We start from the raw sequence: 14,355 nt of genomic DNA on the forward strand, positions 1-14,355 counted from the left end.
ATTGTTGGATTTGTACTTCCATTTCTACCAAAATACTAGTTTTATTTAAAATTTTATAAATCCCGGGATCCCGGGATTTCCCGGGACAAGCTAAGATTTTTGTCCCGAATCCCGGGACGAGCAAAATGGCCGAGAAATGGACACTCTAATTAACAGTTATCTCTTTTTTATCGGTTCAGTCTTCTACTGACCGTATTTCTCCTGGGTCTCAGCTTTCTGCTGAACCTTCTCTCGTGTTGAACTAGCATAATGTTAAAAAACACGTTAATAAAGATAAAAAAAAAAATTCTGGAATACTTTCGAAGACTACTTCAAGAATCCCTATCGAAATCCCTGTAGAGATTTCTTACAGATTCTCTCTGGGATTTTTCTAGAAATTCCATCAGAAATTTTCTAAGAGATGATTAAAGAAATTTCTCCAGAATAGGAAAATGTTGTTCTTGGCCAAAACTACAATTCGCATAAATGACAATCATTATTGTATACTATTAGAATCAAAAGAATACCATTTATTGACGTAAATCATTCAAATACAGTTTACATAGACAGTCCTGCGCCTTCGTAAGCTTTGAAAATCTTCTCCACCGACCAAATGTAAGCCGCAGTTCGCACATCCAAGCAAAGCTGATACTGATTTGCAACAGTCATTATTCCGTGCCCTGCTGTTTCCAGCACGAATTTAAGACCGGAGGCCACGACATCCGCCTCACTGGCACTGTCCAGGTAGTGTTTCAGGGCCTCCGTTGGTTTCAAGTTGACACACACCCCGGCTTCTTTGAGGGATTCTTCGACTGATTTCAATACTTCCCTCAAATTTTGCGACTCCTGGCGGAACGACAGCTTCCCGAACGAAATGTGGTTGATGTTCTTGAGGTATTCAAAGTAGGAAGCCGTGACGCCTCCGGCGTTACAGTACAGATCCGGTATGACGAGAATTTTGCGACTTTGGAGAATCGCATCCGCCGCTGGGGTCGTTGGCCCGTTAGCTCCTTCCGCAATGATCTTGGCTTGGATCTTGGCAGCGTTGTCCGAATTGATAGACTTCTCAACCGCTGCTGGGATCAGAATGTCACACGGATGTAAGAGCAGGTCTTCCTTGGTCTCCTTCGCTCCTTTGAATCCCTTGATGGAGTTGTTCAGTCTCTTGTAGCTTGCCAGTTCCCCGACATCGATCCCTTCCTCATTCATCAACGAAATATCCGCTTCCTTGATTCCAATAACTTTACAGCCAGCTTGCTTGAAGAAATGCGCCGCGTACATTCCTACGTTTCCGTACCCCTGGATGATCACCGTTTTTCCTTCCATCCCCGGTTCCAACCCGATCGCATTCATCCATTCCTTTTCTCTCACGAAGCAATTGGTCGCGATGAACACTCCTCTTCCTGTCGCTTCGGTCCTTCCGCGGATTCCACCCTGATGCAAAGGCTTTCCCGTCACCGTGGCCAACGCATTGATGTCCTTATGCCCGAACGTTTTGCTGTACTGATCGGCCATCCAGGACATCTCCCGATCACTTGTGCCCATATCCGGCGCCGGAACGTCAATTCCCGGCCCGATGAAGTTCTTCTTGGCCAGTTCAGCCGTATACCTCCGGGTGATGCTCTGCAGTTCTTTGTCGCTGTAGGTCTTCGGGTTCAGCTTGATCCCCCCTTTAGCTCCTCCAAAGGGCACGTGGACGCAGGAACATTTGAAGGTCATCAGCGACGAAAGGGCCTTCACTTCGTCCCGGGTCACGTCCATCGAGTACCGGATGCCGCCCTTCACCGGAAGTCGATGGACGCAATGGTGTGATCGATAACCGGTCAGGATCTCGTACTGCCCATTGTCGCGCATGACCGGAAAGCGGACCTCGATGGTGTTGGCCGCTCCCTCGACCAGGTGGATGATGGTTTGGACGCGTTTCTTTCGGTTTTCCTCGCTAAGCTGGGGATACTTCTTGAGATACTCGAGGAGGCGGGGCTCCAGCTTGACGCACGCCTTGTGGAAGAAGTACTGGATCATTTTGGAGAATTTGGGATCCTTTTCTTTGGAGATTTGTTCCAGTTCCTTGGGGATGGTGTGCTGCAGGCGGATTGGCCAACGTAGGCCTACGGGGAGCCGGGTTCGTGCTAGGGACCACATTTTCACTGAAAGTTATCGTTTAATCGTTTCAGGCAGATGACAATTGAAGGACATTAGATTCATCGATTGCTTAGATCTAGAGATGGGCGACTCACTCGCGAATCATTCAAAAGAGTCGACTCTCGAAAATGAGTGAACGAATCACGATTCGTTTCAAACGAATCACGATTCATTCATGCCGACAATTTTGGAAGAGGGCCTTAAAATTTACTACGGATAATATTTTTAAGTTGGATTTATCATAGTCAAACAATACGAACATGTATGAATAGTTCAAGTTGCTGTACAAAAAAAATTCTCATTCAAAAATTGTTATATTTTCCTTCTTTTGTGTGAAATATTTTTCATTTTTGATATAATAAAATGAGTCACTGAATCGATCAAAAGAGTCGATTCACTTTCGTGAGTGAATCACCTACGGCTCACTCCTAGAATTTGACCATTTTGCCCATCTCTACTTAGATCAATAACTGAGTGTGAGCAGGAGGATCATGATAATTATTCGTCTATTGTTCACTATTTTGTTGCAAGTCTCTAAAAATGCTCGACATTTGATGTAAAGATTCGAAGTCTCTCTTTTTTTAGCTCTGCCGCCGATATCAACCTTTGAAATCTATCACATGTCAGCGGAAGAAGACTTTGTGTCTCTGAAGAGGGAAAAACGCGAATCCGAAACGCGTTTTGGTTCAATTTGTTGACTAAATAACGGATTCATTCAACGCAATACTTCATAAACTCGAAATAAGCTCATAATCTTGGGAAATCCTTACAAACTAATCAATCATTATTAATTTGTGAAGATTTTAACATGGTTAACTTTGTGTTCAAAACTCTAGTCTACCTATCTGTCTTCTATGTATATTATTTTATATTTTATCTTCTATCTACAGTCGACTCTCCACATCTCGATGTTCTACATCTCGATATCTCTCCGTATGTCGATGATTTTTTCCGGTCCCTTCAATCTGCATACATTTTCACTCTCCATATCTCGATATCCTCCTTATATCGATATCTCTCTATCTCGATGTGATTATCGTTCCCGATTTTCTCTCCGTATGTCGATATGCCCTTTATCAAAGGTTACTAGACTAGATTTAAGGGATTCAAAACAATTTGCGAAGACGAAATGACATCTGTTTGTTTTTGATTTTCCTAGTAACGGAGTGATTTTCAATCTAGTATTCATTAAAAAAATGTTCTAGGTCTCGATCTCTCCCTATCTCGATGGTCCCTTCGATATCGAGATGTGGAGAGGTGACTGTATATAAATAAAAATGAAATGATGTTTGTATGTCACGAAATAGCTTGAGAACGGTCTTTCGGATTTTGGAAATTCTACCATAGTTATGCTCCTAAAGCAGGCCTGCCCAACTTTTTTGGCTCTTTTTTGACATAAATGGTTGCCGCGTTCGCGGCGCGGTATATGGCTGGGCATGGCGTACCATTGGTACCTCGCGTACCTGAAGGAATGAAATAGACCCCTCTGTGCGGTCCTTAGCCTCTTGCCCAGCAACTCCTATCCCTACCTCCTCGTGGTACTGGCCGGGGTACGAGTAACCTTGGGGAAGATCGGGTAACCAACCCCCGGTGGGAACTTTGGTCGTATGCTGACAGGGAAGGGGGGGTTTGCTTTTGCTTTTGCGTTTGCAAACCTGGAGCGTCTGTACTCCATGTTAGGAGCGGCTCACAACAGCGTCTGTTCCCCATGTCAGGGGCGGCTGATCATCGTCCGAGTGCCAGAGAAGGACTCTAAGCTAAACTGCGCACTATAGTCCTTCGAACATTTAGGGGGAATGGTCCTCCGGTGTGTCAGGCCCTGCAAGCCAACCGTAAAAACACATCAGCACAGGAACGTCAACGAGAGAATACGGACCGGAACAATCGGCAAAGACCACAGCGACGAAGAAGGACTAGCGATTGGAAACTTGGTACGTGGAACTGCAAATCTCTCAACTTTATTGGAAGCACTCGCATACTCTCCGATGTACTGAAGACCCGCGGTTTCGACATCGTAGCGCTTCAGGAGGTGTGCTGGACAGGAGCATTGGTGCGAACGTTTATAAGGTAATCATACCATCTACCAGAGCTGCGACAACACACGCGAGCTGGGAACAGCTTTCATAGTGATGGGTGATATGCAAAGGCGCGTGATCGGGTGGTGGCCGATCAATGAACGAATGTGCAAGTTAAGAATCAAAGGCCGATTCTTTAACTTCAGCATAATCAACGTGCATAGCCCGCACTCTGAAAGCACTGATGATGACAAGGACGCATTTTACGCGCAGCTCGAACGAGAGTACGACCGCTGCCCAAGCCACGACGTCAAGATCATCATAGGAGATTTGAACGCTCAGGTTGGCCAGGAGGAGGAGTTCAGACCGACGATTGGAAAGTTCAGCGCCCACCGGCTGACGAACGAGAACGGCCTACGACTCATAGATTTTGCCGCCTCCATTCGTAGCACCTATTTCCAGCACAGCCTCCCGTATCGGTACACCTGGAGATCACCTCAGCAGACAGAATCGCAAATCGACCACGTTTTGATCGATGGACGGTACTTCTCCGACATAACCGACGTCAGAACCTATCGTGGCGCTAACATTGACTCCGACCACTACCTGGTGATGGTGAAACTGCACCCAAAACTATCCGTCATCAATGATGTACAGTACCGACGCCCGCCCCGGTACAATCTCGAGCGGCTGAAACAACCGGATGTCGCCAATGCGTACGCGCAGCATCTTGAGGCAGCGTTGCCGGATGAGGGCGAGCTCGATAGGGCCCCTCTTGAGGACTGCTGGAGGACAGTCAAAGCAGCCATTAACGACGCTGCCGAAAGCATTGTCGGATATGTGGAACAGAGCTCAAGAAACGATTGGTTCGACGAGGAGTGCCAGGAGGTTTTAGAGGAGAAGAATGCAGCGCGGGCTGCAATGCTGCAGCATGGTACGCGGCAAAACGTGGAACGATACAGACTGAAGCGGAAACAGCAAACCCGCCTATTCCGGGACAAAAAGCGCCGCCTGGAGGAGGTGGAATGCCAAGAGATGGAGTTGCTGTACCGTTCTCAAGAAACGCGGAAGTTCTATCAGAAGCTCAACACATCCCGCAAAGGCTTCGTGCCGCGAGCTGAGATGTGCCGGAATAAGGATGGGAGCATCTTGACGGACGGACGCGAGGTGATCGAAAGGTGGAAGCAGCACTACGATGAACACCTGAATGGCGCAGAGAACACAGGCACAGAAGGTCAGGACAGCGAAGGCGATGGCTACGTCAGCACAGCGAACAGCGGAAACCAACCAGCTCCCACGATGGGGGAAGTTAAGGATGCCATTCAACAGCTCAAGAACAACAAGGCCGCTGGCAAGGATGGTATCGGAGCCGAACTCATCAAGATGGGCCCGGACAGGTTGGCCGCTTGTCTGCATCGGCTGATAGTCAGAATCTGGGAAACGGAACAACTACCGGAGCAGTGGAAGCAAGGCGTTATATGCCCTATCTACAAAAAAGGGCGACAAACTGGACAAACGCCGCCTACAAAGTGCTATCCCAGATTCTCTTCCGTCGTCTATCACCTATAGCAAACGAGTTCGTGGGAAGTTATCAAGCAGGTTTCATCGACGGCCGCTCGACAACGGACCAGAAGTTTTCCGTGCGGCAAATCCTCCAGAAATGCCGTGACTACCAGGTCCCTACGCACCATTTGTTCATCGATTTCAAGGCGGCATACGATAGTATCGACCGCGTAGAGCTATGGAAAATCATGAACGAGAAAAGCTTTCCCGGGAAGCTCACAAGATTGATCAGAGCAACGATGAACGGTGTGCAAAACTGCGTGAAGATCGCGGGTGAACACTCCAGTTCGTTCGAGTCTCGGCGGGGACTACGACAGGGCGACGGACTTTCGTGCCTGTTGTTCAATATTGCGCTTGAAGGTGTCATGCGGAGAGCCGGACTTAACAGTCGAGGCACGATTTTCACGAGATCCGGACAATTTGTTTGCTTCGCGGACGACATGGATATTATTGGGAGAAAATTTGAAACGGTGGCAGATTTGTTCACCCGCCTGAAACGCGAAGCAACAAGAGTCGGGCTAATGGTGAATGCGTCGAAAACAAAGTACATGCTGGTTGGCGGAACTGAGCGCGACAGGACCCGCCTAGGAAGCAGTGTTACGATAGACGGGGATACCTTCGAGGTGGTGGACGAGTTCGTCTACCTCGGATCTTTGTTGACGGCTGACAACAATGTTAGTCGGGAAATACGAAGGCGCATCATCAGCGGAAGTCGTGCCTACTATGGGCTCCAGAAGAAACTGCGGTCAAGAAAGATTCACCCCCGCACCAAATGCACGATGTACAAAACGCTCATAAGACCGGTAGTCCTCTATTGGCATGAGGCGTGGACTATGCTCGAGGAGGACTTGCAAGCTCTTGGGGTTTTCGAACGCCGAGTGCTAAGGACGATCTTCGGCGGCGTGCAGGAGAACGGCGTGTGGCGGCGAAGGATGAACCACGAGCTCGTTCAACTCTACGGCGAACCCAGTATCGTGAAGGTAGCTAAAGCTGGAAGGATACGCTGGGCAGGGCATGTTGCAAGAATGCCGGACAACAACCCTGTAAAGATGGTGTTCGCCACGAATCCGGTCGGAACAAGAAGGCGTGGGGCGCAGCGAGCTAGGTGGATTGACCAGGTACACCAGGACCTGGAGAGCGTGGGTCACAGTCGAGGATGGAGAGAAGCGGCCATGAACCGAGGGAATTGGCGAAATATTGTTGGCGAGGCTTTATCAAGATAATTGATGTAAAGCCAAATAAGTAAGTAAGTAGCTCTCCTTCGGATTTCCTTCATGGTTCCTCCAAAAGGAGTTGTGCTAGATTTAATTTTCAGGTTGGCCAGCTACACTGCAGAATCGAAACTCGTTTTGTGGAGTAGTTGATTGTGTCCTGTCTATCGTGCAATTTCCTTCTGGAATTCATTCAAGGATTACTTAGAGAATTTCAACAGCGAGCTGTCCTGCTCGCTCAAACCTCAATGAATGATTACAAGAGTTCGTTGCCATGATAAACAATGAGGCCCATAATAGTTATAAGCATTTCTTGGTAAATTGTTCATGAAAATTACCACTCTAAAAATATGTTTAAACACAACAGTAGGGATTTTCGAAATTGCACTGTTACTGTGCTATATCTACCAATATTTTTCCAATTTTTTTTAGCAATTACCTATTAAATCAGTTGTTTTATCGATTTATTGTGGATTTTGTTTAAAAATGCTGAGAAATTCTAGGCATTTCTTTAAGGATTTTTGTTTTTGGAGCTCTGCCTGAAAGAATCCCTGAAAAAAAAAAACTTAATGGAATCACTGAAGAATTTTTGTGAAAATCTCTGCAAAATTCGGTTGTGTAGTTTCTTAAAGAAATTAAAAAAAAAGTAGTATAGAAGAATTTTCTAGAATTCTGCCAGATCCTTGAAAATCTTCATAAGTAATATATTTTAGAAATCTGGGGTACCGTAAAACGGGGTAACTTTGATAATGCGGGTAACTTTGATAGTGCGTAACCCACCACATACTAAACGAAATATCATAATTTCTGTTAATCAGTTAAGCAAAACGAATGCAAAACTAAGGAACATTAGTATGACACTTCATGTAAGAGCGGATTTCATTTGAATCAAGAACATTCTAGGCTTTCTATAAGAATTTTAAATAAATACACAATTTTAGCATTTTCGAAACGCTTACAAACAATCTGTTCTACGATCACTATTTGATGTAGTTTTGAATAGTTGGCCACTTTTCTTTGACAGCCTAGTTATCATAGAACTTGAAACCGGTCTCAAATCTCTTAGCGAAAAGCATTTTCACAAACTGGGACCATTTTTGTAAACTAAGTCAGAAATTTCCATATAACGTTAAACGCCTAGAGGTATGCAATGCCCTACAAATGTTCGTTATTCATTCAATTTTGTTCGAATCATACTCCATTATCAAAGTTACCCCAAAACAGAAAACCAACTTTCGATTATATGAAAAAATATATATCCATTCATAAAAAATCTTTTGCCAATCTATCGACTGTAATCGATAGCTAGGATGCCAGTACTTGTTTTAAAAATATAAATTGTAAATCTTTGAAACAGCATGCATAAATATTCAAGTTTTCTTCGAAAAAACTATCAAAGTTACCCCGTTTTACGGTACATTCCTATAAAATCTTGAAAAAGAAGATTTCGATGAAAGACTTTCCGGATGAATTTTCAGGGAAATGCCATAATACTTAATAATATTCTTGTAGGAATTTATTAGGAAATAGAGTAATTTTTAGTGTAATTTCTGGTCATATCCTTGGTTTATTCTTAGAGTGATTTCTGAATCAATTTTTTTTTTGTTAAATTTTATATTGTGAAAATGAGTGTTGTGAAATGTAAAACTATCTAAAGGCTGATTTGCTGCTGTGGAAAATTGTATTTGCGTATGAAATTGTCAAAAAAATCACATTTTTCTGACCGCAGTACACAACTGAGAAGAAATGTCATTTCAAATGAGGCTCTGTAGGAAATTTCGTGACCCATTAAGTCAAGAAATTTCTTTACTTTTCTTGTGTGGAACAGCATACTTAGCTTAGGCCTAAACTTTAGCTAAAGTTGGAAAATAGTTCTAAAAGGTATTCCTGTCGAAATATAAAAAAAGTCAATAGAATTCTTCTTCAAATCTTCTTAAGCAATTTACCTGAATGTAATGTAAAATGTAATTACATTATTCACGTTACCTCAATATAAAGATGAACTTAAATATTGATTTATCTGTATCCACTTACCCCAACATACCTTACATGCAAACAGTTTGTAAAAGTATTATTAATGTCTCTGAAGTCCTAGATTGAAAAAAGATCGAAAGACAAAAGGTCGAAAGGACAGAAGGTCGAAAGATGAAAGGTCTAAAGGACAAAAGGTCGAAGAACAAAAATGAAGGAAAAAAAGGTCGAAAATCTTTTTTAAAGGAAAAATTTCTTCCCACAAATCGTTTTTGACCTTTTGTTTTTCGACTTTTTGTCCTTTCGATGTTTTGTCTTTCGACCTTTTGTCCATAAATCATGTCTCTAATGTCAATAATTTTATTTGACTTTAAATTCCACAGAAAGATCTAAAAAAATCAGCTGCAACTTCATTTCTATCTGAATTTGCCGATTGACCTTTCCCTGCAAATTTCACGACTTTTCCCGCATTTACAGATTTTCCCTAGTGTGGCCTAGGACGGTTCAAAATTGAAAAAAAATCGACAATACAATCTCCCAGATCTCCCTTACCATCCATATAATAAAAATAGTGTTCTGTGAAATTTTCAGCTTACTAGGTGGTGATTTAATGGTAACCCAAAGACAATGGATTAAATGAATTTCTTCTTGAAGCCTTTCACAGATTGCTCCAAAAATTCCTCCAGAAGCTATTGCTCGAGGATTTAAAAAAAATATCGAAAAACAAAAGAACATTTAAAAAAAATCTTAAGATATTCCTGGTGGAATCTTTGGACAAGTTTCCGGGATATTCATAGAAAAATTCCAGGTTGAATTCTTGAATCTATCTTACAAAAAAATCTTGGAGTAAATCCAAGATTTTTTTGTAAGATTGGAAGTTCGTATAAGAATTACTCAAGAAGATAATTGAAAATTTAATCTTGGAAGTAATAACTGAATGAAACATAAAGTAGATATCTGAATTAGATTCTGATTAAATTCGTGGAAAAATTACGAAAGTACGTAGGGGTGATCGGGGCAATATGGGCCGCCTAAGGAAAACGTCATGGAATGCATAGAAAAACAGCAAAAATTATGGTTTAAATGCAAGTGACTTGTGCTATAAAATGTTATCTTCCATGTTACATCGATAATTAATGTTAACATCAACTTGCAAATTATCTCAGGAACTTTTTGGAAAACCATGTTTTTCTACGTGGGCATTATGAGCCACCCTACGGGGCAGTATGAGGCACTTCATGCAATCGAATGACTCTAGCGGCTTATTTTTTAAAGATATATAATACATAGCAAACAGATCATGTTATATTAGTACTGAATTGCGATACTTGGTTCAACGTATTTTCTGGCAAAGTGTTCGACTTGTAATGGTGCATAAAGATGACTATGCAGTAAAAAAATAATCTGGTATATTTAGGCAATGCATTTTTATGTTCAAAACATCGTTTGTTCTGCTTAAATCTAGGTGGCTCATTTTGCCCCGCCCCTTCATCTTGAAAATAATATATTGTTTTCCAATAATTTTGTTTACGAACAAATCTAATTTCGCTTACGAACTGTTCATTATTATCAGAAGTTTCAATGGATTGTTAAAATTAAACAGAATTATAAATATGATTGTCTGATAGGCTTAATTAAAAACTGCCAAAATTATAAGCTCTCCATGACGAAGGACAAATTTGTACATTTTTGTAAATAGGGGTCATGCACAAATTACGTCACGCTCCAAGGGGGGGGAGGGGGTCGAGCCAAGCGTGACAAGCCTTACAAAATTTTCGGAGGACTCATACAAAAAGTGTGACAAAGGGGGGGGAGGGGGTCTAAAAAGTTGAAATTTGGCGTGACATAATTTGTGTACCATCCCAATCTTGAGTGTTCAAACGAATATTCTTACGGTTTTTATTGTGGTGGCTATTTGAGGCATCCTTTAGCAGATCATAATGACACTAGACATTAAAACACTGTTTTTGAGGTCAATACCGGGGTGGCTCATATTGCCCCGTATGTTCATATTGCCCCCATTGCCCCTACAGTAAAACGAGCAATAATGCTTGTCATAATCCCAAATAAACATTGATATATCCTTCTAGAAATATCTGCCCAGAGTTCTTTCAGGTAATTCACTGGAATACCTCCAAAAATGTCAATGGGAGTTCCTTCTTATATTTTCCCGGGAGTTCCTTTCCAAATCTTCCCGGAAGTTTCTCTTGGAATCATAGTGGGAATTCCTCCAAAAATCCTTTCAAGAGTTCCTACAAGAATTTATAAAGGGTTTCTTCACGGAAAATTCTCTAAGAATTTGTATATATATTCTCCAAGAATTCCTAAGAACACCAGAAATTCCTCTGAGAATTCCTATGTAAATTTCTTCAATTCAATTCTCAGCACCTTTTCCGAAAAGTTCCACAGGAATTCCTCCAAGAGTTTTTGGAGAAATGTTTGGGGAAAATATTGAAGAAGTTGCCGGAGGAAGTCCCATCAACGATTCGTCTTGTGGTTTTCCCGTAAATCCAACACATTGCCTCTGAGGATCCCTATTATTCCTAAACGATAAGTTCGTCATGGAATTCATCCCAGAGTTCCTCCAGGAATTTGAGAGAAGTTTCACCAAAAAATTATTCAGCAGTACTCCTGGAAGTTTCTCAAAACATTCCTGAGGTTTCCCTTCTCGGATGTTCATTCCACAAATTTTGCGGGAGTTTCAGCAAGAATTCCTAAACCCGCCAGAATTATTTAGGACATTCCAGGAATTTCTGAAAATATTCACTTAGAATTTCTCTTATTCTATTAGAAACGTACCGAAAAATTTCCGGAGGAGTTCCTGGAAAAATTACTGAGAAGGTCTTGGAGAAATAATTGAAGGAATTGCTATAGGAATCCCGGAGGAACTGCAATGGAGCTCCTGGAACAACTCCGGAGAAATCTCTTAAAGAACTTTGGTGGAGTTACCAGAGGAACTTCGGAAAGATGCCTGAAATTTTCTGGATTCCTGGAGGAACTTTGCTAGATTACCTGGAGGGAAAACACGGAAGAATTCCTGTAGAAAACACCCGAATAAATTCCTGGAAGGAATCGCCGGCGGAATTTTTGGAAGCATTCCGCGAAGGAATTCCGGAACGATCAGCATTTTTTTCCGAATTTCTCCTTTTTCCATTAAAATTGTCTTCATCACTGAACCAAACGCACATTTTGCGAAATAAAAACTATTTTCAATTAAGAATTCAAGAAATCATCTCTGAAAACATTTTTCCAACCGACCGCGAAGCGAAACGAATCAAAACAACATCGCACTTGGAAAAGGGCCACATAATGAAATTGGATTGTGTCAACTTAATAATAATTTGAAATGTTAAAAACTGTTTGATTATATTCCACACCATCTTTAAACATCAAATTTATTTAATTTTTGGGCATATAGCTTTGTATGAGTTGAAAAATTCGGAAATTAACTCAATTACAAGTATATTTTATAACCAGTAATAAAATAATACGCCCTTATCGCAGCGTTGTCGAGAAACATTTGTAATTTGACAGTTCTCTGAATGAACGCTGTGTAATGAACCAGTCGTCTCACCTGCCACTTTGTCACTCGCATGAAAATGAACTTGTCACCTCATTCGAGTCGACTCTCGGAATCGCAATAAAAAGTTCATTCGAGAGCGAAGTGACTATTCTCGACTCCTCTCACCCCAGTCGTGGAATAAGCACAATTTGCTTGTGGGAAATTTTTCCTTCCTTGAAAAAAGATTTTCGACCTTTTGTCACTTCGTTTCTATTTTTTGACCTTTTGCCCTTTCGACCTTTTGTCTTTCGACCTTTTGTCATAGATTCGATTTCTTGGAAGAATCACTGAATGTCTTCTCAAGGAGAATATTAAATGAATTTTGGTAGGTATCCATAGTAGGATTGTTGAAGAAATCTATGGAAGAAATTTTGAAGCACCATAGCGAATTCCTTGTATAGTTTTTTTCAAGAGATTTGAATTATACTGATTTTTTTTACAAAATTTTCAGTGGAACTGTGATTGAAAAATAACTGTGCAAATACTAAAAGGTTTAAAAAAATCTTGGAAGAATTCCTGTAGAAATCCTTGAATTAGTTCTTGAGGGAATGTAAATAAAACCTTTTAGAGCATCTACGAAACATTTTATTGTATTTTGAAGAAGTTTTAACAGTAATATCTAGTTGCTTTCCTGCATGTCTTAAAATTAGTTCTGTATTTAAATACGATTTTTTTTTAACATTTTTGAGATTTTTTTTCTATTAAATCCCTGTTGAAACCGTTTGAGACTTTTGTAAAATTCTAGGAGGATTCATCGGAGTGACGAAATTTACACAGATTCTTCTTACGTTCTCGGGCATATTTTGCTCTGCTCTGCCTCAGTCAATAACTGAGCCACTGCTCTTATAAGAATAAGAAAAACATATATGGCAGGACAGAGTATGCCCATAAAAATAAGAAATATTTCTATAAGGTAAAAGTTCTATACCATACCGGAAATCGAAGCTACAAAGCTTTGATTTATTGTCAAGGACGTTAGTGCAAGACTTAGGATTGCTCCCCCAAAATACTAAGTTCTACATATCAATTTATGTGTAAATAATCGATTATAGAATCAAACACCTTCTGCTTGTAGTTACCCGTAGTTATGAGCCCATAACATGTTCAGACAATGGCCTATACCATTCACGAAATGCTTGCACGACGACACCGTCATCGTTCCAACAACCAATCAGTTCTAATTAATTCAATTACTTAGCCCTACCATTTTGCTGTGCGATAATAGTAATAACCGCAAGTTTCAATTACCATATTCGATCTTCACGTGTTGCACAGCGAAACGACGACGAGAAGCTTCAACTTTGACACCAATCTAGTAAGCCAATTTTCCAAAAACTTATCGCCGCCTACTTGGTCGCTCTTCCCACACAGCCAATTCGGCTTGATTGGCACGCTATTATTGGTCTCGGGCGGAAAAGACGGTTGTAAAACCGTATCAATCGGTGTTTAATCCTTCCGCTTCTACAGGTTTCGTTTTTCGCGACTTCTGCAACTAAGTCAAGGCTTTACTGGAGCGTGAATTCGTAAAATAACAGCAATTATTACTCTAAATGACTCGATTACATTATGCAAATGAGAATCCCAATTAGGACCAGAAAGCATTGTTTGCGATAAAGAAAACGCGTTATTTCCGTAAATTTTGGAATCTTGAATAGGTTTTCATATCAATTAGAAAAGGAAGCGTTTGGTCTATTCATCGAAACGTGAATTCAAACGCTGCCAAATGATCGAAATTCGACCTCCTTCGAGGCACGCGTCGCTACAACAGGTTAACACTCAATCATAAAACCATTATTGATAAGCCTTTCGCCTGAAAAGAAAAGAAGAAAAAGCAGTTTTTCATTACTACCGTTTTACAACCCGGGGGAGGTTCAAGTTTAAGCAAACTTTCCGAATTTCGGTGGCAACCTAG

At 41.4% G+C, this 14,355-nt stretch overlaps 1 protein-coding gene across 1 annotated transcript; it reads right to left on the reverse strand.

The window, feature by feature from the left end:
* Positions 1 to 523: 523 nt before the first annotated feature.
* Positions 524 to 2,121, reverse strand: LOC5578916 (glutamate dehydrogenase, mitochondrial). The gene has a single exon (XM_001657150.2). It carries the CDS (start codon positions 2,119 to 2,121, stop codon positions 538 to 540), a length of 1,584 nt encoding a protein of 527 aa, XP_001657200.2. The 3' UTR covers positions 524 to 537.
* Between the last annotated feature and the right edge of the window lie 12,234 nt (positions 2,122 to 14,355).

The sequence above is a fragment of the Aedes aegypti genome, chromosome 1 (assembly GCF_002204515.2).
Source record: "Aedes aegypti strain LVP_AGWG chromosome 1, AaegL5.0 Primary Assembly, whole genome shotgun sequence".
In the NCBI taxonomy this organism is placed as follows: domain Eukaryota; kingdom Metazoa; phylum Arthropoda; class Insecta; order Diptera; family Culicidae; genus Aedes; species Aedes aegypti.

Excerpts from the sequence above, each read along its gene's own strand:
- LOC5578916 (XM_001657150.2), bottom strand. The coding sequence starts at position 2,121 with ATGTGGTCCCTAGCACGAACCCGGCTCCCCGTAGGCCTACGTTGGCCA.